The sequence below is a fragment of the Dendronephthya gigantea genome, unplaced genomic scaffold (assembly GCF_004324835.1).
Source record: "Dendronephthya gigantea isolate DGI-Jeju-01 unplaced genomic scaffold, DenGig_1.0 000048F, whole genome shotgun sequence".
NCBI classification, from domain to species: domain Eukaryota; kingdom Metazoa; phylum Cnidaria; class Anthozoa; order Malacalcyonacea; family Nephtheidae; genus Dendronephthya; species Dendronephthya gigantea.
In genome coordinates this window covers 234,270-259,902 of record NW_021163058.1, presented here as the reverse complement: position 1 = coordinate 259,902, position 25,633 = coordinate 234,270, and the positions used below count along the sequence as shown (strand labels likewise).

The 25,633-nt window shown below is 40.2% G+C and overlaps 1 protein-coding gene across 3 annotated transcripts in view; it reads left to right on the top strand.

Moving 5' to 3' along the window:
- The window catches only part of LOC114528162 (sacsin-like), a 38,245-nt gene extending 12,612 nt beyond the window's left edge, over positions 1-25,633 (top strand). Inside the window, exons 2-7 of one of the 3 annotated variants that reach the window (XM_028549764.1) lie at positions 85-160; positions 749-890; positions 1,096-1,253; positions 2,188-2,279; positions 2,425-2,683; positions 2,838-25,633. In XM_028549764.1, the coding sequence (XP_028405565.1) occupies positions 1,244-1,253; positions 2,188-2,279; positions 2,425-2,683; positions 2,838-25,006 (22,530 nt within the window). In that variant the 5' untranslated portion in view covers positions 85-160; positions 749-890; positions 1,096-1,243 and the 3' untranslated portion in view covers positions 25,007-25,633. Of the gene's footprint in view, positions 1-84; positions 161-403; positions 490-592; positions 673-748; positions 891-1,095; positions 1,254-2,187; positions 2,280-2,424; positions 2,684-2,837 lie in introns of those variants that run through there. The other 2 variants (XM_028549765.1, XM_028549766.1) reach the window with 2 other exon arrangements.

The following is a 25,633-nucleotide window of genomic DNA, read 5'->3' as shown; positions in this document are numbered from 1 at the left end:
CCCTACGAATTATATGGCTGCCAAATTTTGCTTCATAAATAAAAAGGAGTTTGCCAAGACTGATCTATTTATCATCTCTCGTAGACTGCATTCACTGCACATTCAAAATGTCTTTACCCTCCCCTTGTGGAGACTTGTGGAAGAAAAGACAGATGGACAAGTAAGTGACTGTTTTTCTTGCGTTTGGACCGTCGGTGTGCGCACATGTCTAATTACATGCTGACACTTGACACTTGCACGTTGCTGATTGGTTATATTGTAACGTTATTATATATGCGCGTTTTATGCTTTTGTGCCATGTATAAAATGTCTTGTATTGATAGTGTCACAGTGGCGTAATAGGAGGGTGTCAGAGAGTCGAGTTACGTGGAGAGTGGTGCCTGTGTGTGTGTGGGCGTTTAGCCCCCGACAAAAATGATCAAGAAAATTGAATTGCCCATTTTCATAAAGTTGAATTACGAAAAACAAACAGATAGACTGCCACCTGCTGTGAGTTGTTTATAACTAATGACATATTATAATTTTGCGAAACACAATGCCTGCAAGGCACAAGCCGTACATGAACAATCGTCAGTGGAATAGAGAGTTTGGACGAGAAACTGCCCGCGTATACGTTAAGCTACTCTTGCAACTGAAATAATTGAAGGCTTTGAAGCACACGCGTGTGAACAGGTGTAGAATAACTACTTTATTGCCATTGGTCGCCTATTCGTGGGCTAATGTAATTATATACCTTCTAATCCAACAGGCGTGACTGCGTGAATCGCTTTTGTTCATTGGTCATTCAGTCGGTCATTCCGTGTCAACGTTAACACGGTTTATGGCGTGATGGGCAAAGTTTGATTGGGAAAAATTGTATTTTGAAATCAAGGCAGTCATCTGACTTCAAGGTATGTGTGTTATCGGAATAAAGTTATATATTGAAGTCATAACAAACTTCAAAGAAATTTAAAATATGTGCGAAACACAGCGGTTGATTTCGTGTAACATGTAAAGTCATGCAAATCGAAAGCCGCCCAAATTGATGCCTAAAATAGTGAACACTGCATTTATTGAGTTTTTATTAGTTGGGCGTAAATTAAAATTTTTTCCTAGCACCTGCTAGTTGGAAAACCACAAGGAAAGGACTTTATAAGCGGTTTGAAAGGGTCTAGCCAACGAGACGAGACCACCGACCACAGCCAAGTGCTACAGCACACCGACAGGTTACTTCGGCATGGAGGCCTGTAAATAAGAACATCCAATGGCTGAAAGTGAGTAAATTTTACATAGTTTTATGGTAAATCATTTTATATATTCATAATTTTGAGTTGCATTAAATTGCTACATATCTGAAAAGGCGTTGTAAAACGAAACTAAACTTATTAAGCTTTAGTAAGTTTTATGCCAGCATATTCCTGGAAAACCGAAGTAGATAATTGGAAGCGCCGGAAGCAAAACACTGTCGTGTAACACCAAGTAGCGGGGTCAGTGAATTCAGTCAATTGACCAATCTCGAAACCAGAGCCCGCGATCTATCAGGGGAAGGAGTTCTGCCTCGTACCCAGGCGCTTTAATAATAAAATATATAACGCTGCATTCAGGTATTGTATAAAGGTCAGCTGAAAAAAGAAAGCGCGCAGGGGTGCTTGGGGTGGTTTTCACCAGGTGGATACAAAACAATATCTAGGTGGATACAAAAAAATACTTATGTGTAGAGTGTGTACCCATGATTTTTGAAGGAAATGCTCGTGCTTGGAAATTGAAGCATATATTTTCGCCCATTAACAAAGCAACCTGCGCGGCCCTATGCACCACTGGTCACTGGTGGCCACAAGGCTGAAGAAGAGGAACAAAGCAACCTCGTACCTAGCTTAGTCGCCATTAGTCGCCATACACGTGCGCTGTAATAAACTAACTATAACTATAACCTAACTATAACCCTTCACATAAATATCTTGAAAACTTACTCCTCACATTCAAGTACGTAGGTCCTATAGCGAACATTCTATTCTTTTTTGTAAATATTTAACATGAAAGATCTTGTCTCAAAACTGTCTACTGTACTGTTAACGGGCAATATTTTGCCATTGACAAATCTTTTGCATTATTGACGACATTTCAAGAAAATGGAATTGGGATGATATTTTACGTATTTTTCTGTCTTGTAATAGAATGTTTAAATGTTAAAAAATTATGTTATAACAGGACAGAGGTACAGCGGTCATCGACTACCAACTTTAGTCGAACTTATTCAAAGTATTTTGCAGAAGTATCCAGATGGAGGGCAAATTCTGAAGGTATATATAATACGCATTTGTAAATATTGGCCTAATTATAGTTACAATTTTGCCCTGAATCAACCTCAGAATTCCCTCGCGGAGTGCGAAATACAAATTATAAGAAAAAAATTAGTCTAATTAATGCTATAAAATGTTTTAACAGGAACTAATTCAGAATGCAGATGATGCAGGTGCAACTGATGTTAGTTTTCTATTTAATGAACAAAATTATGGAGTGGAGTCTTTGGTAAATCCTGAGCTTGCTCGCTTCCAAGGCCCAGCTCTTTACTGTCATAATAATGCTGTTTTCAAAGAGGAGGACTGGGAAGGTATTCGTAATCTCATGAGCAGTAACAAAAAAGAAGATCCATTGAAAATTGGCCGTTTTGGCATTGGGTTTAATTCAGTTTATCATATAACAGGTATGTAAAACACCTCAGTTTTTCCACAGCACACTTTTAGAGCTGTCTTTTCAAAGTTCTTGGTTAATGGTTTTACACAGTTGGTATTCCAAGGAGACAAGGAGAGCTACACTGAGAGCCACCTTGTGTGAGATTCTGTTTTTTTATTCAACAGATCTGCCTGCTATCGCAAGTGGTGACAAAATCGCAATTTTAGACCCACACGAAGAGTATTTTCGAGATAGAAAAGGTAGGGGGAGTTCTGTAACCTTCTTCTACCTGGATGAAAACCCGTTGCACGAAAAGACAAGAGATCAGTTTATGCCATTCCACGATGTATTTGGCTGTGACTTAGAAAGCTCGAAGAATTATGAAGGCACGCTTTTTCGCTTTCCTCTGCGAATAACACCGTCTGAATTATCGAATAAAGGCTACACTAAAGATAAAGTATTGGACTTGTTTCGTTCGTTACAAGAAGAAGCCTCTGTGGTGCTCCTTTTCCTCAAGAATATCTGCAGTATAAGTTTGTACAAACGTTCAGAGAATGGCGAAGTAGAATGCACTTACAGAGTTGAAATAGCAGAAGACTCCCGAGATAAAGTTGTAAAAGCACGCCAGGAATTTTTAGAGAAAGCAAAAAGAAAATGTGAGATATCTGAGTCGAGATACGTCATGAACGTTAAAGTGATGGAAGATTCAAATACTCGTGCATACCGATGGCTAATTATCAATCAGATTGGTTCTGGCATGGATCGCATTTCTGAATTGGCCATAGCAGAGAATCTTCCCCCATGGGTTGGCATGGCATTGCCTTTGGACGTTGTAACAAGCAACATAAACATTGGAAGAATTTTTTGTTTTCTTCCTCTGCCTCCTGATGTTGACTGCGAGACTGGCCTTCCAGTCCATGTTCACGGTGCGTTCGCCTTGACAGACAATCGTCGTGGTCTTGTCTGGCCCGGAGCAGATAACCAAAGTTCTACGGCTGAGTGGAACAAATTGTTACTTGAGAACGTAGCTGTTGATGTCTATTTGAAACTTCTTTGTATTCTTTTGCAAAATTCACTATCCGTTGAGATGGATGAAGTTTCCCGAAGTCAATTGGTGTACTCCACTTTGCCATGCAAAACAAAAGTAAAAGGACATTGGAAAGTGATTTTGGATCCTCTATTTCAAAAGTTATCACAGGAACATTGGAAATTTTGTTTTGCACAACATGTTTCTGGTAACGTATGGATTGAGGCGCAAGGTGGTGTTGTTGATCGTCTGCTTGATGACAATATTCGACGAACAGTGATAAACGCGTTGCTGGAATGCTCCGAAACTGTCATCACCAACGTTCCAGCTCATGTTTTTCATATTCTAGACAACTATTTCCCTTCATCGCGTAATATCACTCCAGCCTTGCTTCGATCCGTTTTGAAGAAACAGAACGACATCAAAGCATCACGTGAGGACAAAATTAAATTGCTGGAATATATCTTAAAAGATTGTCCCGCAGATGATATCGAAGGAGTTCCGTTGCTTCCTTTAGCAGATCAGAATTTCTCCAAATTCGTGTTAAACAGTTATGCTAAAACTCCATCATCGTCCGTTTTCGTTGCCACTACAGGTTGTCCACGATCTTTGCTACCAAATACAGATCATCGCTTTCTGAGTGATGATATTCCAGCGATAGTGAAAGACAAGCTTCAAGCACTGACAACAAAGGATGCTCAAAGTAATAATTTCACACAATTAATTATGTTGAACAAGGAAATCGTCTTACAAAACCTTCGCTCTTGCTTGCCTAAAGAATGGCTTTATAACATCCATGAAATCGTGCAATGGAGCCCTGGGAGTAATCGCCATCCTTCTGAATGCTGGTTAGAAGAGATATGGTCCTGGATTAATTTACATTTTTCCATGTCGCTTGAGCCTTTTGAAGGCCTTCCACTTATTCGCTTACCTGCAAAAGACGATGTTTCATGTACGAATCTTGGCATCTTGTCCAAACACTCCAAGTTTATTTTTGCTTCTGATATTTCTGGTAACTCTCTTCCACCTGTGGTTGTTAATCTGCTTGAAACATCTGGTTGTACAGTTGTACACAATCAATTTTCCCTCTTGAAGCATGCAGACATCAACTCGTATGTCGCCCCTGGCACTCCAACCGGAGTCATGGTTGTTCTTAGCCGGGCATCATTAGAAAAGGCACAAGAGCATGTCAAGTTATGTACTTCAGACGAGCGACTAGATCTACTAAAGTTTCTTTCCCGCCTCCCGAGCAATCTGGGCTCTACTTATCGCGACATATTGCTCTGCTTACCAATATTTCAAACACTAGACGGCTCCAGTGTCGCTATTCAAACAGGAAATCAAACCTTATCCGTGGTCGAGTCGAGTTTTTCAATGCCACCAGATTTCCAGTTTCGTAAGGGCAACCAAATAATCTCATCTACAGATACAACATGCCAGCAAATATTTCATCTATTGGGTGTCAAGGCTCTGAAATCCGGAGAAATACTTGTTAAATTTCTCTTTCCCGATATCAAAGCACAGAATGTTTACAACGTTGACGAGACAGCAAGTATAATGCTTTGGATAATAGAAAGGGCGGTGAACTTTAAATCGCATATTGATAGTTTCATTGAGGAAATGAAGTATTTACCATTTGTACCAACAAATGAAGGTCAACTTTTTGAACCTAATGCACTTTATGATCCCAGTGATGCTATGCTCATGGATTTATTTCATGGCGAGCCAAACAAATTTCCAAGACATGACTATTGCGAATCACATGTGATATCAATGTTGAAAAGTCAGATGGGTTTACGTACAAGAGATGAGATAACAGCGAATGAATTGTTTGAAGTTGCTACAAGCATTAGTACGTCATCGACATTGTCAGCAAAATGTAAACATCAAGGTTTAGTAAAGATTCTTAACGATTTCCCTGAATACCTTAATCAAAATGTTAACCCGGGCGTTGCATTGAAATCTGAATTGCGCCGTGTAAAGTGGTTGCCACGTGCGATAACTTCTCAATTGGTCTGTCCTCGCTTTCCGAAATTCATGCCATGGTATACTTGTGATTCTCAGCATTTCGCTCCACATGAGCTTTGTGATAAATCTCATGCTTTAGTTGTTGGTTCAACTATGCCAATCCTTGAAATTGACCTAAGTGAAAAGGTGCGAGAAGAACTTGGTTTAACGTCTGATCCCCCTGTGGAGTATGTTGTATCCCAGCATAAATTGGCAATCCAGGCATGGCCCAATCTGAATGAAAGAAAGGCTTGTGCCTTGTTCATGGAAATGGTTGTTGCTATTTACACACACCTTGCACGCTTTCCAAAGGAAACAGTCATCTACCAATTGAAAAATGCATTCGTGCAAGAGTGGATCTGGCATGGAAATGGATTTTGCTCTCCTTCACAAATAGCTTTGGAAATGGATTTTCCGCTAGACCTTAGCCCTCAATTATTCATTTTACCAGAAGAACTAAAAGACGACGTGAAACTAAAGCAATTCTTTCTTGAAAATGGCGTCAGTGCAAAATTCTTTCAAGAAGATGTAATTTCAGTTCTTCCTGCTTTAAAGCAAAAACACGAGAACTCCAATCTTCTTGAAGATGATGTTGAAAAAGATTTAAAGCTATGTCGCTCCATCCTGGAATGGCTGAGCAAAAGTAGCGAAAGTTTGTCTGAAAGCATGAAAGAGAACTTGTTATTTCCAGTTGAAAGTGAAGAAAATACTTTGGTTCTTAAACATTACAAAGATTGTGCTTACTGCGATGTTGATTGGCTACGCCGTGGTGAATCAGAGCTAAGTATGCCTAATGACGAACACCCGTTGATCCATAATTCAGTACCAACAAAGATTGCAATGACCCTGGGCGTCCCGACGTTAAGCTCCTGTTTGTTGTCAGCCGAAACATTGGGTTTTGAACAAACTGGTCCGAGTGAGCCAATCACCACACGAATTCACAACATTCTGGAGGAATACAAGGAAGGAGTTGGAGTTTTCAAAGAATTGATTCAAAACGCCGACGACGCTGGAGCCAGTAAAGTTCGTTTTCTTGTCGACTGGAGAATTGGTCCGAAAGATAGGTTGTTAGCAACTGGCATGTCCGAATGCCAAGGCCCTGCATTATGGTCTTATAACGATGGACTATTTAGTGATAATGACTTTGAAAACATCAACAAACTTGCTGGAGCAACAAAGAAGGAGGATATTTCAACTATTGGAAGATTTGGTCTTGGTTTTAATGCGGTCTATCACCTTACAGACGTCCCGAGCTTCGTAAGTAGAGAATACTTTGTTATGTTTGATCCAAACTGTCATCATTTACAACATCTGATCAGAGATGCATCGCGCCCAGGAATACGCATCAACCTGGTTAAAAATCCAAAACCTCTGAAAGCATTTGGAGACCAGTTCCAACCATATCGTGGTATATTTGATTGCAACATGGACAACAACGCACAGGAATCCTTTCATTATAATGGAACATTATTTCGGTTTCCATTCCGAACATTAGTGCAAGCTGGAAAAAGTGAAATCTCCCAAACTATTTATAACAAGGAGAAAGTTAAAGAAATTGTTGATTCGCTTAGAGAAAGTGCTTCGTTGCTATTGGTCTACACCGAGCACGTGACTGAGGTAGAGCTATTCGAGTTGCATCAAAACCAAACCCCAGAACAGATGCAGTCTATTTTGTCCGTGAAGAAGAGCATTGGAAGTGTGGTGGACGGTATACCGTTTATCAAGACATGTTCAGAATGGTGGAAAAACAAAATGCACGATGAAACTACCGCAAACAAATGCCCTGCTAAATCACAGCACATTACAATCGATTTAGTAGAGTCAACCGTTTCTTCATCAGGTGAGATACAGCAAGCAGAATCACAAGAATCATGGCTTATCTCTTCGTGCATGGGAATCGAATCATCTTCCGAACTGGCACTCACGTCCGAAGGACGAGAAAAAGGTCTGATGCCGTTTGCTGAAACTGCAGCAAAAGTAAATCGTTGTTCCAGTACAGAAATAGAAACTCCTGAAGAGGTAACAGGAGAAGCATTTTGTTTTCTACCACTGTCCATTCAAACTGGGCTACCTGTGCATATTAACGGTTATTTTGCTATTATGTCTAATCGACGTGGAATATGGGAACGTGGCACAACAGAACACGATCAGCCATTTGAAGGTGAATGGAATGCCAACTTACTGAGTGATGCCATCGCTTGTTCGTATATTCAACTGTTGGACGAAATTAAGGATAAACTTTCTGCGGATACTGCTAACAAACTTCAAGCCATGTTGCCCTGTTTCGAGAATTTGCACTCAACTACTTGGGAACCGTTGGTAAAGAGTATTTACAACAAAATAATGAACGAATCATTAGCTTTCTTTTGGTGCAATGGGAAGTGGATTAATATCCACACTGGCTACATTCTTGAGAAGGACTTGCGTAACGCTCCCGGAGTGATTTCAACTATGAATTCGTTGGAAAAGAATGTTCTCGATTTATCAGAAGACGTTTGTCGATCGTTTAAAAAATCCGGCCACGAAGCAATCATTCACAGTAGAACATTAACCCTCGAGCTATTTTTCAAAGAAATGTTCTTTCCAAACATCTCTACAATAAAACCCGAATTACGAGAACCACTTGTTCTCTTTGGTTTGGATTGTATACTCAAAGGACATGACGAATTAGAACAATTATTTAAAGACAACAAATCAGTTTTAGATGTCGACGGGCAACTGAAAAAACCAGCAGATCTTTTCGATCCCAGCGAGCCTCACTTAAAAGAATTGTTTTCCTCAGAACCAGGAAAATTTCCCTGTGAATATTTTACCAATGATCCTTTGTTTCTTCCTGTCTTGAGGAAACTGGGCATGCGTGGCAATGATATGATAATGCCCGATGAATTGCTGAATGTTGCTAAGTCCATTTCATTTTCTGAGTATTCAGATCCGTCAATTCAAAAGAGTCGAGCGTTACTGAATATCCTTCAATTCAAGCAAGAATATCTCTCACAATTTATTAACGGATCAAGTACACTTAAACAGGAATTGCGAAGCATAAAATGGCTTCCACGCGTGCGATCACCACCCGACAGTTACCGATACCCAGCGAGAATGCCTTGGTTTGATGGAAATGACGCTTTCTTTTCACCCGCTGAACTTCGCAGTAAATCCGAAGCTCTTTTGATTGGCTCTGTTATGCCTGTCGTTGACGTGATTCCAGAAAGTTTCCTTGTGGAGTTGGGTATCGTTTCAGAGCTTCCGCCAAAAAATGTGATTGAACAACTTTCTAAAGCTGTCGAGATATCGAGCACTGATCCTCAGATGAATCCCACAACACAATTTCAAGACATGATTTTAGCTATTTATCAACATCTCACACAAATCAGCCAGGATACTCTTTCCGAACTACTAGAAGAGGCTAAACTTGAATGCTGGATCTGGAATGATACTGGATTTTCCCCGCCATTTCAAATGGCTTTGGATGTGAACTTTCCAATGGACTTACGGCCGCAACTATTCAGGTTACCAGTCTATTTCACAAACGATGTGAAACTAAATCAGTTCTTTCTTCAAAATGGCGTGCATAAAAATTTCTCTGAAGAAGACATTGTTTCAATACTTCCTCGTTTAAAGCAAAAACACGAGAACTCCAATCTTCTTGAAGATGATGTTGAAAAAGATTTAAAGCTATGTCGTTCCATCCTGGAATGGCTGGGCAAAAGTAGCGAAAGTTTGTCTGAAAGCATGAAAGAGAACTTGTTATTCCCAGTTGAAAGTGAAGAAAATACTTTGGTCCTTAAACATTACAAAGATTGTGCTTACTGCGATGTTGATTGGCTACGCCGTGGTCAATCAGAACTAAGTATGCCTAATGACGAACACCCGTTGATCCATAATTCAGTACCAACAAAGATTGCAATGACCCTGGGCGTACCGACGTTGAGCTCCTGTTTGTTGTCAGCCGAAACATTGGGTTTTGAACAAACTGGTCCGAGTGAGCCAATCACCACACGAATTCACAACATTCTGGAAGAATACAAGGAAGGAGTTGGAGTTTTCAAAGAATTGATTCAAAACGCCGACGACGCTGGAGCTAGTAAAGTTCGTTTTCTTGTCGACTGGAGAATTGGTCCGAAAGAAAGGCTGCTAGCAACTGGCATGTCCGAATGCCAAGGCCCTGCATTATGGTCTTATAACGATGGACTATTTAGTGATAATGACTTTGAAAACATCAACAAACTTGCTGGAGCAACAAAGAAGGAAGATATTTCAACTATTGGAAGATTTGGTCTTGGTTTTAATGCGGTCTATCACCTTACAGACGTCCCGAGCTTCGTAAGTAGAGAATACTTTGTTATGTTTGATCCAAACTGTCATCATTTACAACATCTGATCAGAGATGCCTCGCGCCCAGGAATACGCATCAACCTGGTTAAAAATCCAAAACCTCTGAAAGCATTTGGAGACCAGTTCCAACCATATCGTGGTATATTTGATTGCAACATGGACAACAACGCACAGGAATCCTTTCATTATAATGGAACATTATTTCGGTTTCCGTTCCGAACATTAGTGCAAGCTGGAAAAAGTGAAATCTCCCAAACTATTTATAACAAGGAGAAAGTTAAAGAAATTGTTGATTCGCTTAAAGAGAGTGCTTCGTTGCTATTGGTCTACACCGAGCACGTGACTGAAGTAGAGTTATTCGAGTTGCATCACAACCAAACCCCAGAACAGATGCAGTCCATTTTGTCCGTGAAGAAGAGCATTGGAAGTGTGGTGGACGGTATACCGTTTATCAAGACATGTTCAGAATGGTGGAAAAACAAAATGCACGATGAAACTACCGCAAACAAATGCCCTGCTAAATCACAGCACATTACAATCGATTTAGTAGAGTCAACCGTTTCTTCATCAGGTGAGATACAGCAAGCAGAATCACAAGAATCATGGCTTATCTCTTCGTGCATGGGAATCGAATCATCTTCCGAACTGGCTCTCACGTCCGAAGGACGAGAAAAAGGTCTGATGCCGTTTGCTGAAACTGCAGCAAAAGTAAATCGTTGTTCCAGTACAGAAATAGAAACTCCTGAAGAGGTAACAGGAGAAGCATTTTGTTTTCTACCACTGTCCATTCAAACTGGGCTACCTGTGCATATTAACGGTTATTTTGCTATTATGTCCAATCGACGTGGAATATGGGAACGTGGCACAACAGAACACGATCAACCGTTTGAAGGTGAATGGAATGCCAACTTACTGAGTGATGCCATCGCTTGTTCGTATATTCAACTGTTGGAGGAAATTAAGGATAAACTTTCTGCGGATACTGCTAACAAACTTCAAGCCATGTTGCCCTGTTACGAGAATTTGCACTCAAGTACTTGGGAACCGTTGGTAAAGAGTATTTACAACAAAATAATGAACGAATCATTAGCTTTCTTTTGGTGCAATGGGAAGTGGATTAATATCCACACTGGCTACATTCTTGAGAAGGACTTGCGTAACGCTCCCGGAGTGATTTCAACTATGAATTCGTTGGAAAAGAATGTTCTCGATTTATCAGAAGACGTTTGTCGATCGTTTAAGAAATCCGGCCACGAAGCAATCATCCACAGTAGAACATTAACCCTCGAGCTATTTTTCAAAGAAATGTTCTTTCCAAACATCTTTACAATAAAACCCGAATTACGAGAACCACTTGTTCTCTTTGGTTTGGATTGTATACTCAAAGGACATAACGAATTAGAACAATTATTTAAAGACAACAAATCAATTTTAGATGTCGACGGGCAACTGAAAAAACCAGCAGATCTTTTCGATCCCACAGAGCCTCACTTAAAAGAATTGTTTCTCTCAGAACCAGGAAAATTTCCCTGTGAATATTTTACCAATGATCCTTTGTTTCTTCCTGTCTTGAGGAAACTGGGCATGCGTGGCAATGATATGATAATGCCCGATGAATTGCTGAATGTTGCTAAGTCCATTTCATTTTCTGAGTATTCAGATCCGTCAATTCAAAAGAGTCGAGCGTTACTGAATATCCTTCAATTCAAGCAAGAATATCTCTCACAATCTGTTAACGGATCAAGTACACTTAAACAGGAATTGCGAAGCATAAAATGGCTTCCACGCGCGCGATCACCACCCGACAGTTACCGATACCCAGCGAGAATGCCTTGGTTTGATGGAAATGACGCTTTCTTTTCACCCGCTGAACTTCGCAGTAAATCCGAAGCTCTTTTGATTGGCTCTGTTATGCCTGTCGTTGACGTAATTCCAGAAAGTTTCCTTGTGGAGTTGGGTATCGTTTCAGAGCTTCCGCCAAAAAATGTGATTGAACAACTTTCTAAAGCTGTCGAGATATCGAGCACTGATCCTCAGATGAATCCCACAACACAATTTCAAGACATGATTTTAGCTATTTATCAACATCTCGCCCAAATCAGCCAGGATACTCTTTCCAAACTACTAGAAGAGGCTAAACTTGAATGCTGGATCTGGAATGATACTGGATTTTCCCCGCCATCTCAAATGGCTTTGGATGTAAACTTTCCAATGGACTTACGGCCGCAACTATTCAGGTTACCAGTCTATTTCACAAACGATTTGAAACTAAATCAGTTCTTTCTTGAAAATGGCGTGCATAAAAATTTCTCTGAAGAAGACATTGTTTCAATACTTCCTCGTTTAAAGCAAAAACACGAGAACTCCAATCTTCTTGAAGATGATGTTGAAAAAGATTTAAAGCTATGTCGTTCCATCCTGGAATGGCTGGGCAAAAGTAGCGAAAGTTTGTCTGAAAGCATGAAAGAGAACTTGTTATTTCCAGTTGAAAGTGAAGAAAATACTTTGGTTCTTAAACATTACAAAGATTGTGCTTACTGCGATGTTGATTGGCTACGCCGTGGTGAATCAGAACTAAGTATGCCTAATGACGAACACCCGTTGATCCATAATTCAGTACCAACAAAGATTGCAATGACCCTGGGCGTCCCGACGTTAAGCTCCTGTTTGTTGTCAGCCGAAACATTGGGTTTTGAACAAACTGGTCCGAGTGAGCCAATCACCACACGAATTCACAACATTCTGGAGGAATACAAGGAAGGAGTTGGAGTTTTCAAAGAATTGATTCAAAACGCCGACGACGCTGGAGCTAGTAAAGTTCGTTTTCTTGTCGACTGGAGAATTGGTCCGAAAGAAAGGCTGCTAGCAACTGGCATGTCCGAATGCCAAGGCCCTGCATTATGGTCTTATAACGATGGACTATTTAGTGATAATGACTTTGAAAACATCAACAAACTTGCTGGAGCAACAAAGAAGGAAGATATTTCAACTATTGGAAGATTTGGTCTTGGTTTTAATGCGGTCTATCACCTTACAGACGTCCCGAGCTTCGTAAGTAGGGAATACTTTGTTATGTTTGATCCAAACTGTCATCATTTACAACATCTGATCAGAGATGCCTCGCGCCCAGGAATACGCATCAACCTGGTTAAAAATCCAAAACCTCTGAAAGCATTTGGAGACCAGTTCCAACCATATCGTGGTATATTTGATTGCAACATGGACAGCAACGCACAGGAATCCTTTCATTATAATGGAACATTATTTCGGTTTCCGTTCCGAACATTAGTGCAAGCTGGAAAAAGTGAAATCTCCCAAACTATTTATAACAAGGAGAAAGTTAAAGAAATTGTTGATTCGCTTAAAGAGAGTGCTTCGTTGCTATTGGTCTACACCGAGCACGTGACTGAAGTAGAGTTATTCGAGTTGCATCACAACCAAACCCCAGAACAGATGCAGTCCATTTTGTCCGTGAAGAAGACCATTGGAAGTGTGGTGGACGGTATACCGTTTATCAAGACATGTTCAGAATGGTGGAAAAACAAAATGCACGATGAAACTACCGCAAACAAATGCCCTGCTAAATCACAGCACATTACAATCGATTTAGTAGAGTCAACCGTTTCTTCATCAGGTGAGATACAGCAAGCAGAATCACAAGAATCATGGCTTATCTCTTCGTGCATGGGAATCGAATCATCTTCCGAACTGGCACTCACGTCCGAAGGACGAGAAAAAGGTCTGATGCCGTTTGCTGAAACTGCAGCAAAAGTAAATCGTTGTTCCAGTACAGAAATAGAAATTCCTGAAGAGGTAACAGGAGAAGCATTTTGTTTTCTACCACTGTCCATTCAAACTGGGCTACCTGTGCATATTAACGGTTATTTTGCTATTATGTCTAATCGACGTGGAATATGGGAACGTGGCACAACAGAACACGATCAACCGTTTGAAGGTGAATGGAATGCCAACTTACTGAGTGATGCCATCGCTTGTTCGTATATTCAACTGTTGGACGAAATTAAGGATAAACTTTCTGCGGATACTGCTAACAAACTTCAAGCCATGTTGCCCTGTTTCGAGAATTTGCACTCAACTACTTGGGAACCGTTGGTAAAGAGTATTTACAACAAAATAATAAACGAATCATTAGCTTTCTTTTGGTGCAATGGGAAGTGGATTAATATCCACACTGGCTACATTCTTGAGAAGGACTTGCGTAACGCTCCCGGAGTGATTTCAACTATGAATTCGTTGGAAAAAAATGTTCTCGATTTATCAGAAGACGTTTGTCGATCGTTTAAAAAATCCGGCCACGAAGCAATCATTCACAGTAGAACATTAACCCTCGAGCTATTTTTCAAAGAAATGTTCTTTCCAAACATCTCTACAATAAAACCCGAATTACGAGAACCACTTGTTCTCTTTGGTTTGGATTGTATACTCAAAGGACATGACGAATTAGAACAATTATTTAAAGACAACAAATCAATTTTAGACGTCGACGGGCAACTGAAAAAACCAGCAGATCTTTTCGATCCCAGCGAGCCTCACTTAAAAGAATTGTTTTTCTCAGAACCAGGAAAATTTCCCTGTGAATATTTTACCAATGATCCTTTGTTTCTTCCTGTCTTGAGGAAACTGGGCATGCGTAGCAAAGATATGATAATGCCCGATGAATTGCTGAATGTTGCTAAGTTCATTTCATTTTCTGAGTATTCAGATCCGTCAATTCAAAAGAGTCGAGCGTTACTGAATATCCTTCAATTCAAGCAAGAATATCTCTCACAATTTATTAACGGATCAAGTACACTTAAACAAGAATTGCGAAGCATAAAATGGCTTCCACGCGTGCGATCACCACCCGACAGTTACCGATACCCAGCGAGAATGCCTTGGTTTGATGGAAATGACGCTTTCTTTTCACCCGCTGAACTTCGCAGTAAATCCCAAGCTCTTTTGATTGGCTCTGTTATGCCTGTCGTAGACGTGATTCCAGAAAGTTTCCTTGTGGAGCTGGGTATCGTTTCAGAGCTTCCGCCAAATAATGTGATTGAACAACTTTCCAAAGCTGTCGAGATATGGAGCACTGATCCTCAGATGAATCCCACAACACAATTTCAAGACATGATTTTAGCTATTTATCAACATCTCGCACAAATCAGCCAGGATATTCTTTCCGAACTGTTAGAGCAGGCTAAACTTGAACGCTGGATCTGGAATGGTACTGGATTTTCTTCTCCCACACGAGTGGCACTAACGAATAACTTTTTGATAAATCTAAGTCCTCATCTGTTCTTTTTGCCAAGCGATTTTCAACAAAATGAGGCACTCAGAGAATTCTTTGTCAGAAACGAAGTGCGATTAGAGTTCTCTAAAGAAGACATCATTTCAGTTTTATCTTGCGTAAAGGAAAAACACGAAAGTTGTTTACTCAAAACGTCTGACGAAATTAAACGTGACATCGAATTATGTCGTTTTATAGTGGAATGGCTGGTGCAAAATGACGAAGAGTTATCCGTTGACTTGCAAGAGAAAGTTTTAGTTCCCATCCAGACTAGCGGGGAATCCTTACTGCTGAAGCCGTGCCAAGATTGTACATACTGTGACCATGAATGGTTGCGTCAAGGCCGGTCGGATCTTGATATTCCGGAAGATTTCCACCTGATTGACGAATCAATTTCCGGAAAAATAGCAGGACTGTTAGGTGTGAAACCGTTAAGTACTTGTTTGATGTCAAGCGAGGAGCTCGGTTTTGAACAAACTGGTCCGTATGAGCCGTTGACAACAAGATTAAATAATATTATTTCCGAATACAAAGAAGGTGTTGGTGTTTTCAAAGAGTTGGTCCAAAATGCTGATGATGCAGGTGCAACGAAGGTCTTCTTTTTGATTGACTGGCGAGAAGGACCAAACAAAAGTCTTTTCACACCTTCTATGGCTGAATGCCAAGGTCCTGCACTTTGGGCTTACAACGATGGTGTTTTTAGCGACGAAGATTTCAAAAATATCAATAAATTAGCTGGAGCAACAAAAAGAGAAGACCTAGAGAAGATAGGACGCTTTGGGCTGGGTTTCAATGCAATTTATCATCTCACAGACGTGCCAAGCTTTTTAAGCAGACAATATCTTGTAATTTTTGATCCAAATATTCAGCATTTAATTGGAAAAATAACCGAGACGCGACCTGGACTTCGTGTCGACCTTGCAAAGAATGCAAGACCACTGACAGCATTTGTTGACCAGTTTCAGCCGTATCATAATGTTTTTCAATGCAATACTAGTCCAAAAGGGGAAGAGAAGTTTCACTTCAACGGAACATTATTTCGTTTTCCATTTCGAACCATGTTGCAAGCAAGCAGAAGTAAAATAAGTCAAGAAGTTTACGATTCCCAGAAGGTGCAAGCCTTGCTGAAAAGTCTGAAAGAAAGTCTGTCAGTGCTTATGTTATTCACACAACGGGTGAACGAAGTTGCGGTGTACGAGCTTGGAAAGAACGAGGATCCTCAGACGATGCGTTTGATGTTTTCGGCCAAGAAAAATATACTGTCTGTAAATCTGGAGCTCCCAAACATTCATCAAGGTCAACCAGAAAAGAAACCTGATGTTCCTAAGTTGTCTTTTCTAAAAGAATGTTCTGATTGGTGGAAAGTAAAGCTGTCGAAAGGTACTGTTGTGCCTAGTCCTTCTCGATCTGAAATCATATCCATGGAAGTTCGCTATCAAGAAGACGTATCTCTTCAAAGGGAAAAGTGGCTTGTCACCTCCTGTATGGGAAACGATTCATCTTTACAACTGGCACTGGAGGAAGGTAAAGAACATGGTTTACTTCCTTGTGCGGGGACCGCAGCCAAACTGTCTTCAAACGACAACAGTGGAATCCCAGAAGCAATCGTTGGAGAAGCATTTTGTTTCCTTCCTCTTTCTATAACGACAGGACTCCCAGTTCATATAAATACCCCTTTTGCTGTTATGTCTAATCGACGCAGCATCTGGGAACGAAGTAGTTCAACTGAGAAGCAAGATTTAGAGGTGCGTTGGAATGAGTGTCTCATGAGCGATGCAGTCTGTAATGCTTATATACAGCTTTTAGAAACCTTGAAAGCTTTGTGTGAAAATGGAACTTTAGATCACTATCCATTTCATATACTTTGGCCATCATACAAGAACTTGGAATCTAACACTTGGAAAACAATCGCAAATAACGTTTACTCAAAGTTATTAGGACACTTGTTACCACTTTTACGAAGTAATGGTAAGTGGTTGAGCATTGACAGCGGATACATATTGGCTGATGACTTGCGCACTGCACCCAAAATCACTGAGGCAATGCAATCTTTGAATGAAAATGTGTTTGAGCTTCCTAAAGATATTTGTGAAACATTGAAGGAATGTGGACAAGCAGAAACGTTGCAAAATCGCACTCTGAACCTGAAAGGTTTCATTACCGAGTTTTTCTTCCCAAATATAAACGAATTGTCTCACGAGATAAGAGGCCCGTTGGTAGTGTTTGGTCTTGATTGTATATTTGCTAAACTGGAGGGATTAGAATCGTTATTCAAGGAAACTTCCTGTATCCCATGTTCAGAAGATAGACAAATTTTAGAAAAACCATCAAACTTGATTAATCCTCGTGGAGCTGCTGCCGAGCTGTTTGAGATTGAGGACAACCGATTTCCTGTGGGGGATGAGTTTTTAACAAAAGATCGAATTTATGTGCTTGAAGAAAAACTGGACATGAAAAGAGATCTGTTGTCAAGGGAAGAGATTTACGACCGAGCGAGGTCGGTTGAAAACTTGGGAGAAGCGAACTACGAGAAAGCACTACGTCGATCTCGCACGTTGATCAAGTATCTAAACAAATACATCAAGAAATTGCCTAGTTTGAATGATGACGAAATTGATATTCAAGAGATCAAATTTTTGCCATTCATCTGGAAACCCCCGAGTGAATATACAAAGGGCTTACCTTGGAAAGGCCTGGAACCGAAGAAGGAACAATTTTGTGCTGCTAAAGAACTTTTTCTACCACGGCATATGGATATTGTCGGTTCCTGCTGTTTGATTTTAAGTACACATGAAGAATTGGGATGCGGGAAACCTGAGACGGACGTGAAAGATGTTCTTGGAATACATCATCGAGATCCAAGCCATGAACAAGTTCTCCAACAGTTAGATAATATCGTTCAGGTCTGGTCAAAGTTTAATAACGAAGACAAAATAAATAACAAGTTAAAAGTGTTGCAAATATGCCAGTGTGTATATCAATATCTAGAGAAGTACTTCGCTAAACTAGTGAAAACAGAGCATAAAAAAACGGACGTGGTTGAAAAAACGAGTGATGTTAAGGAGAATCTTCTGAAGGAGTTGGCTGGAAGAAAGTGGATTTTTATAGAAGACACGTTTGTTTCTAGTAAACAAGTTGCTTGTGACTTCTCTAAAAGTGGCGCCCCATATCTGTATTGCCTGCCACCAATGTTTAATACTGAGTACGAAAACCTTTTTCAAATGACAAATGTAAAGAGAAATTTCGATTCCAACGATTTCCTTGACGCCATCAAATTGATAGAACAAACAAAAAGACTCACCCCCCTGACAGAAAGGGAGTTAGAAGTTGTGGTGACGTTTATAAACGAATTAAAGAATGCTGACATAGAGTTTCTTAAAGACAACGTTGGCCAGTTTTACCTCCCAGATCACTCAAATGTTCTTTACCCGGCCGACGAGCTCACAATCAATAGCACGCCATGGCTCGTGGATCGTGGTGATTCACATAGTGTCCACAAAGACATCACACCTGATTTAGCTCATAAACTAGGAGCGGGGTCTCTCATACAAAAGCGTCTTGGAAAATACGTAAAGACAATGGGAACTCCATTTGGGCAAAGCGAAAAGCTAACAGTCAGACTGAAAAACATCCTAAATTCATATCCTTGCGATTCTGGAATACTTAAAGAATTGGTTCAAAACGCTGACGATGCTAAAGCTACCGAAATTCATTTTATTTACGACAAACGCCGTTTGCCATGCGAACAAGTCTTTCAAAATAATGCTAAAGAGATCCAAGGACCAGCTCTTTGTGTTTACAACAACCGGACATTTAGCAATGACGACTTAGAAGGAATTCAGAAATTGGGAATTGGAAGCAAGAGCGAGGATGCTGAAAAAACTGGTCGATTTGGCATTGGGTTTAACGCCGTTTACCATCTGACAGACTGTCCAAGTTTCATAACTAACGGCGAGACCCTTTGCATGCTAGACCCACGCTGCCGCTATGCACCTGGTGCAACTAACGAATACCCAGGAGTAAGATTCGATGCGATAGATAAAGAATTTAAAGAAGACTTCTCGGACGTGATGAAAGGTTATCTCGAAGAATTTGAGTTCGATCATAAAGGCTCAACAATGTTTCGATTGCCGCTTAGAAGTGCAGAGATGGCGAAAAAATCCTCGATTTCAAATAAAGAGGGCGTGTATAGGACAGATTCCCTTCTCGATGATTTCAAGGGAGAAGCTAAAAGATCCATGTTGTTCCTAAATCACATTAGAAAGATTTCATTCTCAAGAATTGAAGACAGCGGAAAACTAGTGAAAGTGTACGACGTGATGACAAGTGTGGATAAAGAAGAAACAAAAAAGCTGGAAACATTATTCGCTTACAAGAAAGAAAGCAAAATTGTACCAACCAAAGATATTCCTTGGCAAGGAGTTACGTTTTCCCTCGTTCTTAGTGACAAAAACGGATACGTCGAACATTGGCTTGTCCATCAGTGTTTTGGAGTGAATGCTGACAGTGACAACGAAGAAATTTCAGACGTGACACCTCACAAATTAAAACCTCACGGTGGGTTAGCTGCTCTTGTTCAATCAAATCAGCGGCCAAGTGCATCAAATATAGAACCGCGTCACTTCGCTTATTGCTTCTTGCCTTTGCCTGTTCGAATACCTTTACCAGTTCATGTGAATGGTCATTTTGCGATCGATTCTGGAAGACGAGATTTATGGAAAGATGCCGACTCAACGGATCCTCAAGCACTATGGAACACTATGATTAAAAGAAACGTTCTAGCGCCGGGTTATGCTTGTCTCCTCGAAGAAGCTCGGAAGTACATACCTTATTGTGAACGTGAAACTGAGGACAAGACGTCCTGGTTTTTTCCTGGTAAATTATCCGCTCAAGTCGGTCTGGCTTGGTACAATAAACTCTTTCCTACCGTTGGGGAAGACTCCTGGGGAGCTCTAACTGCATCGGTTTACAAATTTCTGGCAAACACAAAAAAACCAGTGTTCCCAGTCGTGGTTCCAGATCAAACAAAATCAGAGGAGCGACCAGAAGATGTGCCTCGGCGAATACGGGGATGGTTTTCGGTGCAAAATGTTTTCTTTGTGGACAGATGCAAGAGTTCTAATATTTCCGAGGATCTTATGAAAATACTTCTTGAAATTCGACTGCCAATTGCAGAGCACTCGTCTATTACAGTACCACAAGGATTTGAAAAGGCAGCAATTTGTCCCCCGCGGTTTGTGACGCCTGAAAGCGTAGTGTTAGCTCTTCGTAATTTCTCCAACAAAAACAGCGAGTGTGAAGTCGGAGTGCTTCCATGTGACATAGAAATGACAACGATAAGCAACGAAAAAAATCTGAAAACTCTCATTGATTATTGCAAACGAGTAAAGAATTTTTCGCAATATTTGTCAGGTTTGCCATTGCTCCTAACAGCTGATAGTGTTTTAAAGGTATTCTCGGAAGAAGAGAAAGTTTACTGCTCCGAATTCAGTGATCTTTTTCCTAGACGACTCAGCTTGTTTGTCCATCCCAATATCGTGTCGTGCCTCTTACCCGTTATGCGAAAGGATATTTATGAATATACAAGCACTTCTAAAGAGGCAAGTTCAGTGGCTTTTGAAGAAACATCGAATGATATCCCGACTGATACAAAAGAACCCGATATTTTCCCCGTAGTGTTACTTCCCCTGACAGCTGACGTGGTAAACACTTTCATGATGGATGTTTTTCCCCACCACACGAAACAAGCAAAGACACATCTTGACATGAATGCAACTGGCGTAGCAGAGGACTGGCTAAAGCGGCTTTGGAAGTACTTGCAAACTTACTCAGAAGAAGTGAGTAACGATACACCTCCATTAGATGATCTTAAACCATGGCCAATTATACCAACTAAATCAAAGAAGCTTGTGACTGTGGACATGGCTAAGACCGTTGTTGATATGACGATTGTTGGGAACGAAAGTGACGCAGCCTTGAAAATAATTAAAAGTTTGCAGAAGTTGGATTGTCCTTGTCTTGATACGGATATTACCTTTCCTGAACCGAAATCAACGAATCTGATTGGCTCGTTTATTTCGACCGTATGTGCGACATTTGGTGCATCAACTATCAAAAAAGAACCATCCCAAGCAGTAACGAAATCGTATGTGGCCCATCCGCACAACGTTCCTGATATTTTGAATGTTTTTGCCTTTATGGTGGAAGAAGGGAGTCTGCATTCAGAAGTACTATCGGATGAGGAAATTGCAGCAATTCTAAAATTCGCACAGGATGGCTACGAGAAGCTTGAGGAAAAGAAAAAGTACACTGACATTTTGAAAAAACTACCTTTCTACAAGGCAATTAACGGAAAACATTACAAGTTATCGGATTTCTCCGAGTACGCTGTGATTCCCGCCGATGTCCCATCTGACGAAATTGAGAAGCTACAAAGTTACACACGCTGTCTATTTTTACACCCAGATCTGTTGCCAGCGTTTGAAAAATTACTCACAGGTCTCGAAGCAGGGGCAAAAAGAAGCAATGCCGACTTCTACAGTACCTTCATTCTACCTAATTTCGCAATATTTTCCGATGAAATGCGACTGACATTCCTCACTCACATAAGAGACCAAGTTGTTCCTGGTTTATTTGACGAGACTGGGGTCAAAGAAGATTTTTTGAAGAAAATGAAAGGTACGAGATGTATCCCCAATAAAACTGGTGAATATGTTCATGCTTCGGAGTTCTACGACCCGCGTAGCAAATTATTAAAGATTATGGAAGATGAATCAAGTGAGAAATTTCCTCCACCTCCTTTCAATGAAACCAAATGGCTCGACTTTCTTCAGTTAATTGGCATGGTGAGAGTTGTTAGTGAAACGTTATTCATGAATTTTGCAAATCGTGTATCTAGAGATGGAAATTTATCACCTACTGATGATATAAATAGAAAGAGATCGAGAGCGTTGCTTAGTTTCTTGATGAAAAATCATCATTTGCATAATCCGGGATTTCTACGTAATCTTTCAAGTGTGAAGTTCGTTGCTTCGGAGAAAGTAGAAGATGTTTATCTTTCCCTGCACAAGCAATATTGTTGTCACGAAGGTTCTGATCAGCCACCATTTGTTTATTTTTCAAATGCCGTTCTGTGGAAATATCGTTCTTTGGTATGGACAAGTGCTAATCTTCTTCCAGAGTGGAACGCCGAGGTAATTTGCAATAAATATCCAGATTGTAAAACAGAAAACCTTCATGAATATCTTGGAGTAAAGTATCCTACCTTAGAAATGGTTATAAAACACACGCAGAATATTTCAGGAGTACTTTTTGAACGGTCTAAAAAAGAAGAACTTCTGCCACAAAATCTTCAAGTTCCAAAAATAATGGACTGCATTTATAAATACCTTCAAGTTGCGGCCAAATGTCCAAAGGATGAAATTTGTGATAGCTGCAGTGACATGTGTAAAATGATTGGAGATCGCTTAGCGAACTGTCATTGTATTCTGGTGGATGATGGAAAGGTTGTCGTGAAAGGAGACCAAATCACATTTAAGATTCCAGAAGAGAAATCCCTTAAACCTTTCATTTATCAGGTTCCACGGGAATACGGTTATTTGGAACATTTGCTAAAGCGCCTTGGAGCAACAGAAACTATAACCCAATTACAACTTGTGAGCGTTTTTAAGAAGTTAAAAGATCGAACCAAAGACGTGCTAAACCCAGAGTTTGAAAAGAAATCACAAAGTGCGATGTTCCTCTTTTTCAATTCAGTTTTAGACGAAGCAAAAGATAGGACCAAACAGTCGTCAATTGCGCATGTCCAAGAATTGTATTTACCAAGTGTCGACAAAAGATTGATCAAGTCAAGTGACCTGCTTTGTAAAATCCCACCTAAACACATCAAGACCATTGAGAATCTATCGTATCATGCGTTGTGCTTTTTTGAAATATGCGGCCTTAAAAGGGAGTTGGAAAGTGAATATCTTGAAGCTCTTCCTGCCAAACTACGCCCCCGGCCATTTACCGACATCATCACAGAAAAGTTAGACGAATCGTGTTTGAAAATACCCTGTAGGCTTTGTATTGAGGACGGTGATTGCCAGTTCATTACAAACCTTAAAGGATTGCTTAAATCAGAAGAGTTCATGAACGGAATTGTTCGCTTATTAAAGCATCAAAAAAATTCAAGTGAATTGTCCCAAGAATTACAGCAGACGGCATCAAGATTTTTATCAAACAAGGTTGAAGTAAAATGCATGGAGACAGTTCTAATTCATCTGATGTTGTCACACACGAATGAAGTGTTACATGGAAGCTCCAAGCCTCGCCTGTGCTTTGTCGTTAAACGTTGTGAGGTCTGGACGCTCTACATTCAACACGACAAAATATCAAGTAGTCTAGCCAAGTCCATTAACAAGATCCTGGATTGGAAGATTAAAGACGAGTTTATCCATGCCCTTTCTGACATGTTAAATTGCAGCGCACCTTTAGAAATCTCTGGAGCGCTGAATAATCTCGATATTAAAGTGGACGCAGGGGTGAGTGATGATCTAAAACCTGGCTCTGAAGTCCCAGTCGTATTTCATCAGTTGTTGCAGCAGAATCCTCTGTTTGTATTCCACATTGGGGAACTTGTGGCATATGGCGTCCAGTTAGAAAATGAAGATGTTCAAGACACGTGTTTTAAAATGAAATACGTTCTTGCGGAAGTTATCAGACGTGTACCATCATCAGGTTCTGTTGAAGGAAGATACGATTTCGAGGCTAGATATTTGATCGACATCGGAAATGAGAAGAGAGAAGTGAGCGTTCTTGATTTGTACAAATTTTACGAATATCTCGATGAAAATTCTTGCAAAGATTTGGTCCCATTCGAAGGCGACTCGAATGCAAAACCTGAGAGTTATGACGCCGCAAAGAGGGAAATTTTGGAAGCACTAAAAGCTGCATGGCGCTTAACCCCAGATTTACGTCGCAAAGCAATCCGGCGGCTTTACTTGCGTTGGCATCCGGATAAGAATCCAAACAACGTGGAATTTGCAACAAAAATGATGACATTTCTACTTGAACAAATTCAGCGTATGAAAGAGGAGGAGGAACGCCTCTCTCAACGGCCGGATGACTTCGACTACAATAACATTTTTCAACAATGCGACCGGCAGGCGTCGCGAGACAATGCATCGTACACCAACTTTAGGCAAAATTCAGGCGACGGATCCTCCACACACAGATTTTCTGGCTCAGGAGGTAGATTTACATGCGACCCTGCTATGTTCGCCCATGCCTCAACGTATACTGTTCCAAGTCCGAGAGAAGCGAGACGGTGGATTGAGCAAGCAGAAGGTGATCTCAGTGTGTGTCAGTTTTTAGTACAAAAACCATTTGATGCCATGGCTTGTTTTATGAGTCAGCAAATTGTCGAGAAGAGTCTGAAAGCCGCATTGTATGCTGAATGTGGTCTGACCAATAACCAGCTTCATACGCATGACGTCTACAGCCTTGCACGTGATCTTAATAACCTCCCACGATGGAAGAAGGAAGAAGTATTAAATTTAACATTAAATGTTGCTAATTATTACCTCCCAACCCGTTACCCCAATCAGCTATCGTACCCAAATGTACCTCACAACGCCTTTGGTGGTCAATCAGGTGATGCATACGCATCTGCTGCTGAACTATTACGACTCGTGAAGGAATTCATAAGGCCTAAAATATAACGTCGCTATAGCACAGAACCTTGGGGAAATGACATAGATGAATGTGAACAAATATCTCGATAATATTAATATTTGTTTAGAATGTAGAAAACATAGAGAATGCATCTCGTATCTATATATTGGTCGTTACTACCTTAACACGTTAAAAATAGTGAACATTTTTTGTCTACTGTTTCCATGCTGTACACCTATTACATGGTTTGGTGATAAAACCTCCGTTTAAAAGTTACAACAATCAATAGTATTTAATTGCATGACTAACGGTAAATATATGAATAGAATATCGTATTAGCTATAGTCGTCTTCGATCAGTTAGTTGATGCACGATCAGATCTTATAACGTGTTTGCAAAAATTGGTTAGATCAAGTGACTGCCTTTTATTGGATACGAAATGTCTTCAAACCGCTACTGACTAAGCTTAATTAGGCTGATGAAAATGTTTGATATTAATAGTTTTTTATATTTAGGATTTTGTTTATTTGATCGATTATTACTGATCATTCTTAACTTTAAATGTAATTGACTTTTTGAGCTGTTAGAAAAACCATTTGTTAACTTACTTTACATTTTATATTTAGTTACATGATTTGACCATTTTATATAACTTTTGAAATAATTTAGGTAAA